The sequence below is a fragment of the Puma concolor genome, chromosome A3 (genome assembly GCF_028749965.1).
Source record: "Puma concolor isolate L17-30 chromosome A3, mPumCon1.1.hap2, whole genome shotgun sequence".
Classification (NCBI taxonomy): Eukaryota; Metazoa; Chordata; class Mammalia; order Carnivora; family Felidae; genus Puma; species Puma concolor.
Window position 1 is genome coordinate 40,170,825 of NC_141669.1, and position 19,544 is coordinate 40,190,368.

The window sequence follows — 19,544 nt, forward strand, 5'->3', positions numbered from 1 at the left end:
CTAGGTTCTGCCCCAGTAACCTTTGTTGAGTTGCTTTAATTTCCTGGGCCCATTTCCACTATAAAATGTGTATGGTTTGTGGTAAGAGTTTATATAGAGGCTGTTCTGGGCCACCTAGCCTCTATAGCAGTGATTGGCAGCTCCAGAAAGAAGAGTCTGTCAGCTCTAAGAATGTTTCTTTTGGGTTATGGTGCCAGAGCCTGAGTCATCCAGCTCTGTTTTTGGCTCATTAAGACCTCTAGCATTGGGTTCAGGAGGGCAGTGTTGTTGATTCTAGGAATTTCCCAGAATAGGACTGTCAGGTTTGAGGCTTCAGCTTCGTTCTCCGTAAACAGTAGAGCTGGATTCAGTTTTCCCATTTCAGCCGACTTTCTGAGCCTACTTCAGTATGCCAGGTCTTCCATGGGTATAAAGATGAATCAGGCACTCAGAAAGCTTGCTGAGATCATGGAGATCCTTCCCCGTTCCGAGATGCCGTCTGGATGGAAGCAGGAAGGCTGTCTCAGCCTTGAGTGGACAGGGCTCTCAGGCTGCTTCCAGCTGCCTGCAACAGTTCGCTGTGAGCCAGTCCCATCACCAGGTGGCGCCACTGTCTGCCTGGACACTTGTGCTGTGGGTTATCCATACTCTCCTCTGGACTGTCTTTGGTTTTAAGTTTTCTGACCTGTCAGCATAGGTGTGCTTTCAAAAACCTTCAGCCTAGGAGGAACATGCAATCTGCAGGCCCTAGTCCAGTTTAGGGGGAAGGCCGTTAAGATAGCCAAGACCAGGGCTAAGAACTTTTACTTCAGTGTCCCTTGAAATTAGAGCAGCGCTTTGTCAAAAAAAAGAAAATAGGAACAAAAAGGCCGAGTGTCTGCAGAAATAAACAACATCCTTTTGGATTCTTAAGGTCCTTGCTACCTGAAGTCGCAGTGCCTCCTTTCTGTGTGATTAACAGGACATGTTCTTATTTCTTTCCCTATTTGCTCCCTGCATTCCTTTTCTGTGGCAGCCCTCTCCTGAATTATGAATGCCTGATGGGGGCCAGGGGCTACACTAGGCACTGAGTATATGCTAGTGAGACAGGGTCTCCTTGCATGAGTCATCACATAGCCCTGAATCAGGTAATATCATAAGCAGTAAGTTAGGCTGACATCGCCCCTGTCGTCATACAGGTGACCATCTCTCCCTGTGAGGCTTCCTCAGAGCAGAAAATACATCTGTCCTCCCTATATCTAAAGAAGATGCCTTTATTTCTCAGGGTGGAGGACAAACCCACTTCAGTAATGGTTTTCTTGGCAGTCTTATTTACTAGAGCTTCGCCCCTCCCCTCATACCTCTCCCAACACACTAACAGATTTCTTCTCATCATCTCACTCACACTGGGGGACATCGGTCTCCAGTGTCATACCTAGCCAGTTGGGGCTAGTAGGTGGCCAGACAGTGTCAGTAGGTGGTGCTGTCAGGCAGCTTAAGGGCCTGTCTTCTGGGCAGGTAGGGAGAGAAGAGAAGGAGGCAGAGCCAGGGACAGAAATATTAAAAAGGATTGGTTCAGATATTCCAGTGAGGCTTGGAGATCAGCCAGTCACTTGACGTATCTCAGTTGGGGACCCACATTTTAATTGATAAAATAGAAAATAACATAGCAAACATTTTTACTTTTAAGAAATTCTTCCACTTATATTTTCGTAAGTGCTTCAAATCAAGATTTTCCAAAACCGTAAACAAAGGTGAAATTCCATATGAGAATCAGTTATCTGGCAGGATAACAGAGTTTCATGAAGAGTATTGAAGGGGCAAGAATTTATACGGTGGTCTGAAGAATTAGGTAGTAAGGGACTACAACAGCTGCTGGTAGCAGACCCCTCCATTACTTTCTTGGGTTTCACAGTTCAGTGAAACAACCTATTGTGTTGGAGAAGCCTACAAGGCACATAATTGTAAGTGGCCTCTGGCCAATAGCCAACTAGGAACTGAGGCCCCCAGTCCAGCCACTCTCTGGGAATTGCATCCTGCCAACAGCCGTATCAGCTTAGAGATGGATCCTTCCCCAGTTGAACCTTCAGATGAGACCATGGCTCTGACTGACTCCTTTATTGCAGCCTAGGGGAGGCTCTGAAGCAGAGAACCTACTTGGGCTGTGCCCAGATTCCTGACTTACAGAAACTGTGAGATAATAAATACATGTTAGTTTAAAAAAAAAAGAGAGAGAGAAAGCTCGCATGTAAACTTGAGTTCATTTTACTATCAGAAAAACACAGACTGGTAAATGTATATGATGGGGCTGATGTTATGTTGATACAAACTGACAAGATAGATTTATCAGGACTTTGTCACTGATCCATCAGTGGCAAAAAAGACTTAGGCATAAGACAAAAGACATAAAGGCAAACTCCAGAGCTCATCATTTGTCAGAGCTAGAGGAAGAGAGAAAAACAAAACAAAGCCTGGCCTTTGTGAGGTTTTTCCATCATGCCTCTTTTCTTGATTGTGTCTTGCCAGGAAAAAGACTCTTCGATTGCCCTGGACCGATCCTTTTTGAGTACACTTCCTGGCCAGTCCCTCACAGACAAACTTTACAACATTTGGATTCGTCTTCAGAGCCACGTCAATATCGTGTTTGATAGTGAAATGGATAAATTAATGATGGAAAAGTACCCTGGCATTAGACAGGTGAGCAGGAAGTTGGATCCCCATTGCTAACCGAAGGGGTTAAATAATAACTGTATTTGTTTTGAAACAAGAAAATAATAAGTATACTTTTTTTTTCTTTAAACTGCTTTCTGTGGACTTTTTTCCTGCGTAAAGATCCTGGAGAAGAAGGATGGCTTATTCCGAAAGCACATGATGGGAAAGCGAGTGGACTATGCGGCCCGCTCTGTCATCTGCCCAGACATGTACATTAACACCAACGAAATTGGAATTCCTATGGTGTGTGTGGTGGGGCCTCTCTGCTACTGTTGGGTGTGGTACATGGGAGTGCTGAGGGCTGGGGGGGAAGGTGTGCAGCACACTGGTTGTGGCTTGGGTGGGGACAGCTTTTGCTTCTTCCTGAACAAGCCATTTGGCAGGGACGTGAGGCTGTGTGATGGTATTGCTTTCACTCTTTACCAGGTCTCCAAACACCTTGTACCTACAAGGAAGACCCTTCCTGGGCAAGCAGGGAGCCAACTGCCACATCCCCGCCTGCGTATCTTCCTCCTGCCTCTCAAAGCCTAGTCTCTAAACCTTCCTAGTCAGATTGAATGCAGGACAGAGACGAGGAAGAGGGAAAGGGGGGGTTTCCGTCCCATGCACTTGCCAGGCATTAGGAGACAGGAATGTGTACACTTAGTTGCCAGGCTCAGGAAGGGAGAAAACCTCCAGAGAGGGCTCTGTGTGTGTGTCATCCATCCTCCCAGCTCCTTGGGGGTGAGCAGTGTGCCCCATCCACCCATTAGTGTTTCCTCAGGGAGCCAGCCTCCTTTTCTCACTTCCCCACCCATTCGGGCTGTGGTGCGCATTAGCAGTAGCGCTTTAATTGGCTTCCTCCTTAATGGGCCTTGAGGTCAGTAATATGAAGGTGGTTTATTTCCCTTTGTGGAGAGTCTCATTTCCTCACACACTGCCCCCTCTGCTGCTCTCTGGGGAGCGCTGGTAATGAGCAGAGCTCAAGTGTTCTGATGGTCCCCTGTATGCCCGCTGCCTCGTCTCTCTGGGGTACACTCGGCTTCCTGGGCAAAGGCACACATATGAGAGGCCAGGAGTCAGAGAAAGCTTAGTCCTGGACCCACTGCCTCCTAGAGCCATAGATCTTTATGTCTGGAAGCTGGGTCAGGTGGCAGAGAAAGGTATTATGAAGCCCAGTTGTGACCTTCCTGAGTCTGAGGCCCATTTCGTTGCTATTTGTTGCTTGCTTTGGACAGAAGGCATGGACTACCCCCATAGCCTTTGGCCTCACAATGCATAGAGCATCCCAGCTTTGGGAGAGACCTGTAGTGCTGCCTCTTGTTTCCACCTTCAGAGGTGCCGGTTCTCGGATGTGGGTTCATTTCATAATGACTTGTCCTAAGGAGGGACTCCCCCTCTGCCTACCTCCAGCCTGTTCAGGTCTCAGGGCCATGGTAGCCTGGGGGTGTTACTCACAGGATGGCTGTGAGGAGCTGACTGTGCGAGATTGCCTCTTGGTCCCTTGTGGCACACCCTTCCCGTAAAGCACCGTGGAGAGGTGTCATGGGAGCAGAGGAACTGAAATAAGTTTGGGGAATGAGCTAGAGATGAGCAGTGAACCAGACCGAGTAGAGTGTCCCCTGAGAGGCTTACATTCCAGTGGTGGAGACAAATAAAGGAATATATAGGAGCATAAACACTGTCAGGTGGTGGTCAGTGCATTGGAAAAAACAGAATAGGCCATGGGGAAAGGGAGCACTGGCTGGGGTGGCAGGTAAGGCTTTTCGCAAAGTGTTGTTTAAGCAGAGACCTGGACAAAGAACCTGGACAGAGTTCAACCAGGTTCTTTATGAAGGACTCTGCATAGTCTCTGATACGGTTGTGTGCATGTAGGAGCATCAGAGTGTTTATAACATTCAGCCACTTAGAAACTTACTTAACCACATAACTCCTCTTGGAGTATATTGCAGGTTAAGCGTTAAGTGGTAACGCTGCACTTTCTCATATATCAGGAGACTGAATTGGTTTCATCTCAAGTGCCACCTTGATTGCAGTGGCAGCCAAAACTGCTGGGTAGAGGCTCCAACGCCATGTCTGGGTTAGTGATGTCTACTGGAGTGGAGGGGGCTGTGGTGGTACTTGAGGGCGGGTATTTGCTGCCTCTCTCAAGTTAGTGTCCCATTCTGTGTTGCCTTTGGGGACTGTGAATTGATTGGTGGGTGAGGAAATGATGAAGTTTTAGAATGGGTGAAAAAAATTTTAATGTGTAAATGCAACACTCAAATTTTTCTCTCCAGACAGACTGCTAGGAAAGGAGGCTTGATCTCTATTCCCTTGGGGCCTCAAGTCTAGATAAATGGCTTTGTGGAGAAGACAGACAGGATGTTGCATACTCCCTGAAGGACCTTTGTGGCTAAGATAGCACCTTCACGTCATGGGGAAGAAGTCTCACAGCCTGTTGAGTCAGATTTTGAATCTCTATACGATCTTTCCTGCCTACCCCGAATTTTCATATCCACTCCCTGTTTCCAGGTGTTTGCCACAAAACTGACCTACCCTCAGCCAGTCACCCCCTGGAATGTTCAGGAACTGAGGCAAGCGGTCATCAATGGCCCCAGTGTGCACCCGGGAGCCTCCATGGTCATCAACGAGGATGGCAGTCGTACGGCCCTGAGTGCTGTGGACCTGACACAGCGGGAAGCCGTGGCCAAACAGCTCCTGACACCAGCCACGGGGGCACCTAAGCCCCAGGGGACAAAAATTGTGAGTAGTGGACAGATTTGCTCAGGGGCTCGGCCAGCTCCTGTCTGGCTGCCCTGTGACTGCCAGCCATGAGTGCTGACACAGGAATCCATGAGCTGTTCTGCCTTCACAAGATGAAGCTTCCCCTGCATGTGGGTGTTCCTTAGGGGTTTCATGGGGCTTACTTTATCTTCCCAGCTCGAGCTGGCATTCCTAGGATCTTGACACCATGATTCAAGCTTCATTTGGCTGTCCCATGACATGCAGCACGGTGCTGGGCACACATCAAAGACTCGAGAAGTACTCTCTAATGATGACTCAGTTGTGATCCTGGAGCAGGAGAGTTTGCTGTCCTTAAGCAGGGCTCCTCAAAGGGTGGTTCTGAGGTTAGCAGCAGCAGCGTCCCTAGGACTTGTGAGAAATGCACATTCACCCTCTTCTCCCCAACCCCCCGCAAAATGAATTAGAATCTCTGGGAATGGGGCCCAGGAATCTGTGTTTTAGCAAGTGCTCTGGAGGGTTCCTCTGCCTGCTAATGTTTGAGAACTGACCTAAAGGAAGGAAATGTGCTGTGCCCGTGATAATTGGTGACCCACAGGTTTCATCTGATGCCTCATTTCCTGGCAGTTGCTGATGGCTGCTTGTAGTTCTGTGTTAAGGGATCCCAAAGCTTACCTCGGCTCCACTGGAAAGAGTACGTAATTGATTAGCTGGGGGTATGAAATTGGTGAGTGACATTTGTGTCCTGCTAAATAGTAGCCATTTATGCTGGGGGGAGCATAACATGACCCCTAGCCAGGCAGTAGCGGCAGAAGTTACTGAGGTGAAATGGATCTTTATTTGGGTTTAACTTAGGGGACTGATAGAGTGAGTGTTCGTCTGCGTGGTTCTCTGACATGTACAGACCTAGTGGCTGACCCAGGTCTTTAGTAATGAGGTGGAGCTCTACAAAGTTTCCATCGGCCTTGAGGGAACTTTGGAGGAGGAACAAAAAGGATTAGGGAAGCGCTGTGGCCTTGTTGTGGTGACTGTTGGTTCTTCACCACAGCCTCTCCTCTCACTTCCTGTCTCACTGCTTTGCCAAGGTACAGCAGTAGCATGCTACCCATTTTCTGCTTTGGCCGTGGGGGACACAGGCAGACACAAATCAGGTCACCTGTTTTGTTCTTTTCTAGTGCATGAAGTAAGGTTTATGTTGAGGCTCATGGGATTATTCTGCCTTTCTGAAGCGCCTGGTGTTTTGGTAGGAGCTGTGTAAGGGATGCAGGAGATCTCGAGGTGTACTTCACGTAACTTGTGGGTGAAGCAAGACAAACATGAGGTAGTCTTCCAGTTAACTCAAGCCAAACACGTGAAAGAGTCTCATGGTTGGAAAATTGGGGAGAAAAATGGAGAGTGGAGTGGGGGTCGGCGGTACAGAGGACCCACTGCTCTCTGTGCCGCGCTTTGCCAGTCACTGTAGACAAGGCCGCGCTACTCTGGAGTTTACAGCGTGGTGGGGGCATCACCAGGGAATGTGTGGCATCACTGCTCGGTGGTGTGGCAGACACAACAGGGACTAGCAACAGAGACTTCTGGCTTTAGTGCTTGATGCTCAGCAAGAAAGGCACATGGAAGTCAAAGAACTTTAAAGATAAAAAAGAAATTATGTGTGTTTGATCAAAAAAGTTATAGTTGGTTTTCAGGTGTGTAGATTAAGATGCCCAGTAAGGACGGAAACATACTCTTGGTTGTGGCTTGAATATGCATGATGCACTTACATGCTTTATCAGTATTTATCTTTGTATCTTGATGGTGACTGAGATGCAGTTCTTATTAGAAATAATGTGATGCAAACTCAACAACAACAACAACAAAAGGGCTCCTGAGGGTGGGAGGGCACGGAGGATTCAGTCATCAGGAGGCAGGTGAGGGCCAGCCTGAAGGCTGCAGGAAAGTGAAGGTTATGGCAGGGATGTTTGGGGGGAGGGGCTGACTTGGATAGCGTGGGGGTCAAGGCTGTGGAAGAGACAGGAGGTGAGAACCAAGTTGTGGTTCCCAGCACAGGAGAGTGGCAGTGCCCTGACAGGAGGTACATCGGGCCCCTGTAAAGTGAGGTGATGGTGGGGAATCTAAAGGCCCATCTCCTGTGAGAGGTGGATGTGTGGGACTTAAATTAAGGGCCGTAAGAGTTAATTTTCAGAGCGTGAACTCTGAGCACAAAGTACAGTGGAGAGAGAAAATGGGGGACTCACGGGCTGAAATGTGGAAGCCGGAGGAAGGCAGGGAGGACCGGGGAAGCTGAGGGAGAGTGGTTGGGGGGTGGGGGAGCTGGGCCTCCTCATTTGGCATCTGCATCTGTTTCCCACATGTGGTTGTGGGAAAGAGCAGCCCTGGGTATCTTCATATCTCCCAGGGATACCTGTTAGATGCTCATGAAGTTCCATGTGAAGTCTGAGTAGAGTGCAGAAACAGAGAGGGTGCATCCGATTTGTCCAAATGAAGGTCACTTGTGACGCAGGAGAGCAGTTCGAAGAGTGGGAGCAGTCAGGTTTCAGAGCTCTCATGAGGCAGCGGGGCCAGTAGCTAAGGGCATCTGAAAGACCAGCAGAAGGTTACAGGGTTTCTGACGTGATTGGGATGCAAGGATGAGGCAGTTGCACAGAGAACTTGACACGGCCTTGGTTACGTCTGTGGGGTCGGAGGTGAGTGGTATCCAGAGCTTCAGAGAGGGAAGGTTGGCCTGCTGCCACAGGCCGGTCAGTTCCTGGGAAGTGACTGAAGTGCGTTCCGAGCAGTGGTGAGGTTGAATGGGGCGGGCCCGTTCTCTGGTCTTCTGACTTCAGTTCCAGTCCTGGGCACACTGTCCGTTTTCCCCTCCAGCCTCACCTCTCAGCTTGCCTCCATGTTCCAGCTGGCCCCCATCATTGCAGAGTCCCTTCCCTTCAGGCCTTGCCCTCGTGTATTTGTGTCCCCGCCTGGATCACTGCCCTCCCCCATGCTCCCGGGCCAATTCCTGCTAGTCCTTCGGGTCTCAGCAAAGCCCTCATCCTCTGGGGCAGGGGTCTGCAAACTTTTCCAGCCAAGGGCCCGGTTGTAAATATATTAGGCTCTCTGGGGACCACATGGTCTCTGGTGCAGCTAATCAACCCTGCCTTGGGAGTGTCAGAGCCAGCGCAGGCAGCACATAAATGAATGGGCCTGGCCACGTGCCCGGAAGACTCTGTTTACAAAAGCAGGTGTCCTGGGGGCGCCTGGGTGGCGCAGTCGGTTAAGCGTCCGACTTCAGCCAGGTCACGATCTTGCGGTCTGTGAGTTCGAGCCCCGCGTCGGGCTCTGGGCTGATGGCTCAGAGCCTGGAGCCTGTTTCCGATTCTGTGTCTCCCTCTCTCTCTGCCCCTCGCCCGTTCATGCTCTGTCTCTCTCTGTCCCAAAAATAAATAAACGTTGAAAAAAAAAAAATTAAAAAAAAAACAAAAAACAAAAGCAGGTGTCCTGCTTGTGTTCTGTAGTTTGACACTCTCAAAACTGTGGGAGGTGCGCCCCATGGTGTTCCCACCACACACTCATCACCCCCACCCCACCCCTTGTTCTCATTGTGTGGTGTTGTCACCATGCGTGCACCCATTCACATTCATCCTCCGTCCAATGCCTAAATTCCATGAGGACACGGGCAGGGTGTTCTCAGCACCCAGCATGCAAGAGGTGCTCAGGAAACTCCTGCGGAGTAGATGGGCCCAGGCTGAGATGAGGGAGGCACTGAGGTGGGAGGGCCACGTTGGACCTGTAACCAGGGGCGAAGACAGGAAGGGACTTTATGAGGGAAAAGTGGCTCTTAACATCAGGACGTGGGGATGAAGGATGATTATTTTTATTTTCCAAAATCTCTCTTTTTTTAGATCTTTATATATTTTTGAGAGATAGCAACAGCAGCAGGGGAAGGGCAGAGAGAGAGGGAGACACAGAATCGTAAGCAGACTCCAGGCACTGAGCTGTCAGCACAGAGCCCGATACGGGGCTCAAACCCACGAACCATGAGATCACGACCCGAGCTGAAGTCAGACACTCAACCACTTAGCCACCCAGGCACCCCTATTTTCCAAAATCTCAGTAACATTATAAACGATGCTAACTTGTATAATTACGTACGTGTGTACTTATAACATATTTGTAATGTTTTGCAGATTTTGGTTAACGCGTTACACGTAGATCAGGACTAGACTAAAGAGCTGGGGTCATGACTGGGAAGCAGGGAGCCTTGTCCGGGGAAGGACGGACCGCAGGTTAGGTGAGAAGGAAAAGGGTGACTGACAGGACCCATTTCCCTTGGGAGGTGTGAAATCTCTGTCCCTTCCTCTGGGCCTTGTAAGTTGGGAGGGGGTGACCAGGACGGCTGAGGCTCATTTCCCAGCCCAGCAGCCTGCCAGAAGCCGCTCTTTGGCTCTGGGTCTGCTTCTGAAAACTCTGACCCGGGCACTGGGGCATGCTAATTTTCACTGCAGTATTTATTTAGATACAAGAGAAAGGAAGGGCCTCAGGTTTGGGTTGGCGAGGGGAGCTCCCTTTGCTCCAGGGCTTCTGTTTGGATTGGCTGGTGCCTGCCAGACTGGCCTGCTTGCCTTCCCAGCTGTGGGGTTTGCTTATACTAGAGGATGTCTCAAATTTACGAGACTCAAATCTGAGGCCCATCCTGGGGTTTTGCCCACAGGTCTGGGCAGTTTCTCCCTGGAGAAGCTAAAGAAATAAGACCTTGAAAGTCAGCTCAGTCTCTATGACGTGCCCTGGACAGACCCTCATGAGAATTCTCAGAGTTCAGGTCTCCTTGGAAACATGGATGTGGGGGCAGAGAGGGGAATGTTCGAACTCCTTGGAGCGCGGAAAGACTGCCTCCTTGCTAAGTGCTTTTAGAACTGCCATTTAGAATTTCAGGGTTTTGCTCCTTGCTTCCCTGACCTGGAGGAAACTTTCAGCTCAGCTGAAAATTTGGGGTGAGGTGGGGTGGATGGGGACAGGATCTTTTGTCTACTTCTAGACTCTCTGGAGTCACCTTTCTGGTTCAGCTTCATAAATGTGGGCAACATAAAGAGACTAGACTTGGAGGAATTTGTTACCCCCAACCTGTTACCTGCTATAATTGAGGGAAACTTGGGTAGGAGGGGTCTGACCAAGTCCATTTGGGACCAAGTCCATTTGGGTGGGAAGGGTCTGACCAAGACTGATTTGAGCTGCTCAGGGGGCCTGCAGAATGGCTGGGACAGCTGCCTTCATACATTTCTCTTTTAAAATAGCTTTTGGGTTCATCATTTAGGAAGCCCAGTAGCTAACATAAGGTAAGATAAAGGGCAGTATAAAGCTCAGTGAGCCCTCCACTAGAGTCAGCTTTGTGGGAACTGGTGTTCTGTCAGGAGGACATGACCAGTGGCGTATTGGTAAGGGGGAAAAAAGTGTGAATGGTGGCTATCTTTTAAGGAGTAAAATTACTTGTCGTCTTTTATTCTGTTCTCTGAGTTTTCTGCCCCACAATGAGCATATCACTTGGGCAGTACTTGTTGCTTTTCTTAAAAATAGTTGGAGATCTTTAAAAAAAAAAAAAATGAATAGGAGTAATACACACGCATTGTTGCAGGAACAGGACTAAGATGTGTAGAGGTAAAGATGTACTCTGTGCCTTACTTTTCCCATGTGCCCTTGTACCTGCGGAGTCCATAGGGACAGCTGGGTAGGGAGCCAAGAAACCTTTCCCTTGTACGTATAAATACATAAAGAATTGTCTTGGGTTTTAAGTCGCCTCATCCTGTCACCTTATATGGCACCTGGATTTTCTTTTTCTTTTCCTTTTTTTTTTTTTTACTTGAATATATCATCGCCATCACGGAAGGATGAGTATTTAACTCCGTTTTTTTCATCACTGCATAGTATTCCATAGTGTATATCATGGTTTACATACCCATGCCGCTTCTGTGGAGCAGCCCAAGTTATTTCATGTTTGTCCGCTGTGAGCACTGCTGCTTAAACATATGTGTTTATGTAACCTGACATTGGCACTTTTTTCCTTCTGAAATGCCAAAAGGAAAGGAGTTTTAAACGTTCTTAAATCTGTTGTCAGATTGCTTTCCCAAAAGACTATGGCAATTTAAATTTCTTTTTAATGTTTTAAGTGCAACAGAATGTTTTCAGAAGGCATTGAACTGGGACTCAAAACTCTGTGTTCCAGAGATTGGGTGAGATAGTTCTAAAACCTAGGATTCATGTTTAAAACAACCTATTCTCATGTGCCTGGGGCAGGGGGCAGTGCGGGGAATCCCAGAGGTCTGCTAGGTCCTTTCAAGCTAGGGGTTTCACAGCTCCATGCAGACATGCTGTCGTCAGATGTGTTCATTTCTTTCCCTAGACCCTTTTTCAGAGGAATCCAAGACTCTGGAAAGGCCATACCTCTCTGAAGAAGACAAAGGTTACTGAACAGGGGCCTGGGGCCTCATCTGTCACTTGCATCTCTGAGCCCAGAGCCGGGATCAGAGCTACACTGGGCTAGTAGCTATTTCTCAAAGATTTCTAGGGTTTCAGGGGTGCCTGGGTGGCTCAGTCGGTTGAGCGTCCGACTTCGGCTCAGGTCATGATCTTGTGGTTCGTGAGTTCGAGCCCTGTGTCGGGCTCTGTGCTGACAGCATAGAGCCTGGAGTCTGCTTTGAGTTCTGTGTCTCCCTCTCTCTGCTCCTCCCCACTCATGCTCTGTCTCCCTCTCTCCTTCAAGAATGAATAAACATTAAAAAAATTTTTTTGAAAAGTTTCTTTCTTAAAAAAAGGGACCAATTCCCCTTTCGTTTGGTTGAATAAAACAGGAGATGGATGGAAGCCATTTGCAGACCAGGCTGAGGAGAGCCCTGGGAACAATAGTGATGATGCTGAAGTTGTCACCGACCTCCCCCCTTTGCTCTGCTCTGCCCCCAGGTGTGCCGGCATGTGAAGAATGGGGACATCCTCCTGCTGAACCGACAGCCCACCCTGCACAGACCCTCCATCCAGGCACACCATGCCCGCATCCTGCCCGAAGAGAAAGTCCTGCGGCTCCATTATGCCAACTGCAAGGCGTATAATGCCGACTTTGATGGAGACGAGATGAATGCCCACTTCCCCCAGAGTGAACTGGGCCGGGCTGAGGCCTACGTCCTGGCCTGTACAGATCAGCAGTACCTTGTTCCCAAGGTAGGTCTGACCTTGAGGCGGTTCCATGGTCTTCGCTGACACAACTTGGCATTCTAGGTCTGGGCTCTTTGTCTTCTGGTGTCAGTGGGTAGCTCTAGGGCAGAGGCCTATGGAATAGAGGGTCCTGGCTTCTTCCAGGTGGGGTTTTCAGCCCTGTAGTTGCTTAGAGGGTATTAACTGTTAGCTCTGTAAGAGGTCTTTTCTTCCAGACTTATGTTTGCATTGTACAAGTTATTAGCCTTCAGCAAGCATTAGCATCCTAACTATGATGGTCCTTATGATCCCCAGATGACTTTGATCCTTTGAGTTCTGACAAGCATGAGTTTTTAGAGACAGCTTAACCCAAGGGCCCAGATGAGATCCCTCTAGCCCATGAAGGTGTCTCCTCTTTGAATCCCTGACTTCGTCACTGAGGTTGGTCCTTAAAAGCAGAGCCACGTAGGGGCACCTGGGTGGCTCAGTCAGTTGAGCGTCCAACTCTTGATTTCGGCTCACGTCATGATCTCACAGTCGTGGGATCGAGCCCCGCATCGGGCTCCATGCTGAGCGTGGAGCCTGCTTACGATTCTCTCTCCCTCTTTCTCGGCCCCTCTCCCCGACTAGTACTCTCTCTCAAAATAAATAAACAAACATTTAAAAACATTTTTAAAGCCGCGCCATGTGGTCATGGCTGTCCAGTGGGGTACAAGAGAAGGATTCAGTTTCCTTCCCCCTTGCCCGGCCAGCTGACCCATTCCATTAAGTGGCAGGGGCCTGAGTCAGTGAGTGTTCATGAGAGCAAGAGGGTGGGGAAAGAGCCAGGCTGAAGGAAAGAGAGCAGAGTATGTTCCAGACTCCATTTACCCCTCACCACCCATCCTGGGGCCTGACGCCTTTTAAATTATCAGTGGTTTGTGTCACAGTGATTCACAATTCTATGTCGTTCAGTTGGATTGTGGTGGAGTATGAAAGAATCAGTAGTAATAGTAACATGGAATTATGGCTACCATTTGCCAAGCCCTTTTTCAATGGTAGACACTGTGCAAAGCACTTCAGAGGCTTCCCCTTTCATCCTTGGCAGAGCCCTTAGAATAGGTACTGTTAGTGTCCACGTTTACATGAAGTGCTTGGACCAGCACACTGCTGAGAAGGCGGAGGAAGTTACAGGGAGCTCCCGGGTCCTCGGGGCTTTGCTTCTTTCCCCCTCTGGGGGTCTTGCCAACCTTCTGCAGGAGAAGACGTCTGCAGCCAGGGGAGCACGGGAGGCTGCTCGGAGACGTCCAGCATTGGTCAGTGCTTTCTCCACCTGGGAACTTCTCTTCTCAGCAGTCATCTGCCACCCAGAGAATCCGGCAGTGGCCAGGGGCCCAGCATCCCAGCCTCCTGGCCATCAGACACGCTGGGATGGCTCCGTGCTGGACCCAGCTGTTTGAGTTTCACTCTCTTTCCCTTCTCTGCCTGCTGCAGCCAGCTGTTGATTAGTAAAGAGGCTAAAAGTGGGAAAGAGGAGTTAAAGGCCCACTGGGGTCCCTCAGAAGTTAGAATAATAAGTTGACTAACTTGAAATTTGGCTTTTTGTCTTTTCACATAAATAACAGTTGTGAGTGTCATTGTGTGACAACAAAAGCCACCACCTATTGAGCACTCCCTGTGCCTCAGACACTGCTCTGAGTGACCTGCAAACATTTTCTTGTTTAGTCCTCAAAACAAGCTTAAGAAGTAGTGATTTTCAGATGAGGAAACACAAGTGAGCAGCTCGCCAGCCAGTGACGATGTAAGACTCGAACCCAGCACCGTTGACTCCCAAGTTCAGGTGCTCGGCACCATGTGTTATTAGCCTCCTTTTACAGGCAAGGCTGGGGATGGAAGAGGTACTATGGCAGTAAGTGGATCCCAGGACTAAAGTGGTTCTCTGAGTCTGGAGGCAGGGTCACATTTTACCACAGGGGACACTACCAGGGAGCAGCCAGATGGTTCTCTGTACATGTCCAGTGACCTCTGGACATTAGAGGAGTTGGAATGGGGGGTGCTTTGAAGTTCTCAGGCCAATGAACTTGAATGGTCTATACTTCATTTTGATTGAGTAAGTTTATACAGAAGCTTCATGCTTACACTGCGTCCTTCAAAGGACTGACCTGTTTAAATCCAGATGTGCCTCATCACGTGCTCCCATGCCCACGAGTTGCAGGTCAGGAGACAGGCAGAACAGAGTACAGAGGTTGTGATTCTTGATAAATTTCAGTTAGTCTGTAGTGTAAATGCCAAGAAATGGAATCCTTATTTTGCTAACGGTTACAAAAATGCAGCATGTCTTGAACTACTTTGGGGGCAGAGTCCTAGGAGAGCAGGAGCTAGTTTTGTTAAACCAGAAAAGGCCTTTTTGGGGGAAGGGGGGGCAGTGAGAGGGCTAATTTTTCTTGGTGTGTCTTTATTTCCCTTGCTTCCATTTCCCTTTGTTCATTATTCCACGTCTTTGTTTCAGGTTCTCTTTCTTGATTAATCATAGGACCTGATTAAAGTACATTTCATTGTTGCTTGAATGTATTTAATGGAGTTGTGTTTCTTACTTAAAATAGGAGGTGAATGGAACTTCAGCTGTTTCTCTCCTAAGAAAACAGCTGAACTTTTCATTGATGTGTTTCTTTGTGGAGTTTTGTTTTTCTTCTCTTTGTTGTATTTTTTGAGGGCCAGTGCCTTGTGGAAAGTTTTTTTTAACAAGGATTGAGCATTTCCCCGACTCTGTCAACTTAGCCAGAAAATTTAGGTCACAGAATACCCTAATTCTCCAAGCATCCTGACCAAAGGCACTAATTGTAATGTCATTTTGCTGTGATATTAGATGGAATAGGATAGCTGACAATTATCTGGGTTTCTGATTTAGAGATGGTCTTTCTGATCCTAAGCAGGATTTGGGAAATCTAGAATTATAAGTAGGCCCTCAGTAAGTTGCTTTAATCAGCATTTTTCCCTACAATTCATGATTATTGCATTGAAAGCAATTTAGCCATTAAGGCAATTTTCTAGTCATGGAAAAATCTGGATGGAGAGAGGAGAAGGCACTGAATAGATCACATAACTTGTAATTATGTTCTTTAAAGGAAGAAAACAAAAGGAAAACTCTATATCTGCCCCCAAAGACTTGCGGGATGAGGCAAATTGCGTAATACTGGTTTGGGTTTTTCCCCCAAACAAAATAAGATCTTGTCTTTGGAACAAGATGCAGAGTATAAGTTTTTATTCATGTTCTTAACCCAGAGCCTTCGTAAGAAGGACCGTGTGCACCATCTGACCTTGCCTTCTATCTACAGCAGCTATTCAGCCCATCTATAATAATTGTCTTTGAGTTTATGTAGAGCCCATTACCACAGTGTTTAGGCTATTTGACAAGCATCCTTTTTATCCTTTGAATTAGCACATGTGGTTAAATTCCAGGCCCTTCTCCACGGCTGCATTCGTGAGTTCCTTTGGCCTTAGTTATGAAACCTTGCCATAATATTGGATAGTGTTTAACAAGCAATCAAATGATAACAATCTTTAGATTCAAGGCAGAGATTTTTCTCAAGTTCCCATAAACATTAAAAAGTTTGCAAAAACCACCTCTTAAAAAATGTCAGTGGGCACAGCTATTTTTCCTTTAGTGTGTCTTATGTTGCCATGAACACAGACCTACAGATAAGTTGCAGGAGACTAGGGATCAGAAAGTCTGAAAGATTTCAGATGAGATGAATGTACTGGGGCTTACATAATAGCCCTTGTTTGGGCATCTGGTAGACAACAGCCTTTATTAAAGGCCCACCATGAACATGTGCTACATTGTGAAGAGACACTTGTAAACGTACATTCTTTTCTTTTACAGTCATGCACATCAAGGCCGTCTCAAATCTCTTGAACCCCTACCCCTTAGAGAGAGCTGACTCTTAAGTCAGTAATGCTCAGGGCTCTGTAATAGTGCCCCTGAGAGATTGTTTCTGACCATCCCCCTACTTCTAATCTAAATGATGACCCATCTGTTATTTTTCTCCATGTTATTTAAAACCCTTTGTGGTAACGTATTTATCCAATCATTCGTTTACTATGTAGCTCTTCCTCACCGTAAAGGATCATGTCTGTTTGGCTCACTAGAGTAGATTGGAGGGCTAACCCACTGCCTGGGCATATAGTAGGCTCTCAATAAATATTTGTTGAATGGATCGCTGATTTAGAGGAGAGCCAGGCCAGAAATGTGTGAAAAAATACTAAAGCATAAAACCAAAATATAAAAGCAACAACACAGCAAAGTGCAAGCTAGACCAAATTTATGCAGAGATGCCAAAACTTTTGCCTGAGTAACTAGAACCAGATGGGATTATGGACAGAAGGCGTGGGGAGCTGGACGAGTTTGGAGCTGTTTTGCTCTAGAACAGTCAGCAAATGGTCACGGTGGAAGCCGGTCGGGAAGGCCTGGTCATGTGCTTTGGGAGGCAGTTTGCTCTCCAGATGGGAGGCCCAAGCATCAGTCTAGAAAGGCTGTGGGGCAGGACAGTACAGGGGTGTAAGGGCGGGCTGTTGCTAGTACATGGCTTCCAAGCAGATGATTAGGAATTAGAATGTGACTTCCTATTTGTCTTCTTACTGTTTTGGTTTGTAGGATGGCCAGCCCTTGGCGGGGTTGATTCAAGATCACATGGTTTCAGGTGCAAACATGACCACTCGAGGTTGCTTTTTCACTCGGGAGCAATATATGGAGCTGCTGTACCGAGGACTCACAGACAAAGTGGGGCGTGTGAAGCTCTTTCCTCCTGCCATCCTGAAGCCCTTTCCACTGTGGACGGGAAAGCAGGTAATTGGGAGAAAATCAAAAAAAGGAAACAGGCCACTCAAATAAAAGATTTCATTCTCGGTAGAGCCCAGGCCAGAAGTAGAGAAATGACAAATCAAATGGTATGGGACTTGAGGCATCTGGGCGTCTCAGTTGGTTAAGCGCCTGACTTCAGCTCGGGTCATGATCTCGCTGTTTGTGAGTTCGAGCCCCACCTTGGGCTCTGTGCTGACAGTGTGGAGCCTGGAACCTGCTCCGCGTTCTGTGTCTCCCTTTCTGCCCCTCTCCCTCTCATGCGCGCACGCTCTCTCTCTCTTTCTCAAAAATAAATGAACATTAAAAAAAAATCGGTCTGGGACTGAACATGCAGTATCTTCAAGGTATGCCTGTATGATCTGTATGATTTTCTCTTTGGTGGGGTTCCTGGGTCTGAGTGTTTTCAAGGGAGTGTCAGTACTACAGGTGGACTGCACAGTGTCTGTCCTTGATGTCCTCATAATGCAAATGTGGTGGTAATAGGCAATGGTATTGGTAGTGGTGGTAATAGTAATATTTTTGTTGGGAGGGGCCAAGTGCTTTACTGAGTGCTTTAGGTACGTTTTTTTAATCCTTACAACCAACCTGTGATACAGAGACTGTTATTATCACCGTTTATCAGATGAGGATACTGAGGCTTAGAGAACTTCAATTACATGCCCAGGTCTATAGGAGACAGAGTTGGAATTCAAACCCAGCACTTCCTAACCCCGAAGACATCACACCATGCTTACTGTCAAAGTAATAAAATAATGGTATATGTGCTAATCAAATAATGAAGTACAGCCAAGTTTGTGTTTATACTATGTGCTGGGTCCCCAAGTTCAACCTTGAGGCCTGACTCCTAATCAGCTGTGTGATCTTGGCTTTGTGGGCCTCCTTTCTTCATCTATAATACAAAGGGTTCAGGTTGGTGATCTCTAAGGTCTCTTCTAGCTCAGCAATTCTTTTAAGTCTGTGGACCTGCGACCCGACTGGTTTTTGGTTGTTAAACCAACCTTGCATTCAGGGGTAACCCTTGTTTATCATGAGGTATTCCCCTGTCTATATATATTTTTAATTAAGTTTGCTAAAATTTTGTTCAGCAGTTTTGTACATTTGTGTTTGTGAGGGATACAGACATACCTTATTTTATTGCGTGTTGTTTCATTATACTTGGAAGATACTGTGTTTTTTACTAATTGGAGGTTTGTGGCAACACTATATTCAAGCAATTTTGTATGCTATTTTCCACTTCATTTATTGGTGTCATTTTTCCAACAGCATTTGCTTATTACTTCATGTGTCTGTGTCACATATTGGTAATTCTCACAATATTTCAAACTGGTCCATTATTATTTATATTTGTTATGGTGATCAGTGATTAGTGATTATAACTTAAAGCTCAGGTGATGGTCAGCATTTTAAGCAATAAAGTACTTTTTAATTAAGGTATGTGAATTGGCTTTTTAGACACGATGCTATTGCACACTTAATAAACTACGAGATAGTGTAAATGTAACTTCTGTATGCACTGGGAAACCAGAAACTCATTTGACTCACTTTATTGTTATATTTGCTTCATTGTGGTGGTCTGTAATTCAACCCACAATCTCAAAGATGTATCTGTATTGATGTGTAAGGTTCTTATAATATCTTTCCCTGTTTTTGGTGTCAGGGTAATGCAGACTTCATAGAATGAGTTCAGAAATATTTTCTCTTCTTCAGTTTTCTCTGAGTTTGTGTAGTACTGGTATTATTTTTTCTTAAATGTTTGGCAGAATTAACAATGACTCCATCTTGAACTGACCTTTTCTTTGTAGGAAGGTTTTTTAACTAAAATTTCTATTACATGTAGGGCTCTTCAAGTTATCTGTTCTTGAATGAGCTTCAGTACTGTGTTTATTTAAGGAATTTGTCATAAGTTGCTGAATTTACAAGCATAAAGCAATTCATAATATTTGTTTACTATTCTATTTATAGAATCAGTAGATGGGTCACTTCACTGATTTCTGATACTGGTGATTTGTATCTTTTTTTTTTTTTTTTTTTTTTAAATAAACTCTACCCCCAGTGTGGGACTCAAACTCACTCAACTTGATCCTGAGATCAAGAGTTGTATTTAAAAATAAAAACCCCAGGGGTGCCTGGGTGGCTCAGTCAGTTAAGCATCCGACTTTGGCTCAGGTCATTATCT

At 46.9% G+C, this 19,544-nt stretch overlaps 1 protein-coding gene across 2 annotated transcripts in view; it reads left to right on the plus strand.

Moving 5' to 3' along the window:
* POLR1A (RNA polymerase I subunit A) overlaps positions 1–19,544 on the plus strand; it is a 111,319-nt gene that overhangs the window by 17,294 nt on the left and 74,481 nt on the right. For both annotated transcript variants that reach the window (XR_015249075.1, XM_025927126.2), the window contains exons 10-14: positions 2,485–2,655; positions 2,791–2,913; positions 5,164–5,394; positions 12,301–12,555; positions 17,162–17,353. Coding sequence is in view for 1 of the 2 variants with exons in the window: in XM_025927126.2 (XP_025782911.2) it covers positions 2,485–2,655; positions 2,791–2,913; positions 5,164–5,394; positions 12,301–12,555; positions 17,162–17,353 (972 nt within the window). In the remaining variant the exon portion in view is untranslated. The remainder of the gene's footprint in view (positions 1–2,484; positions 2,656–2,790; positions 2,914–5,163; positions 5,395–12,300; positions 12,556–17,161; positions 17,354–19,544) is intronic.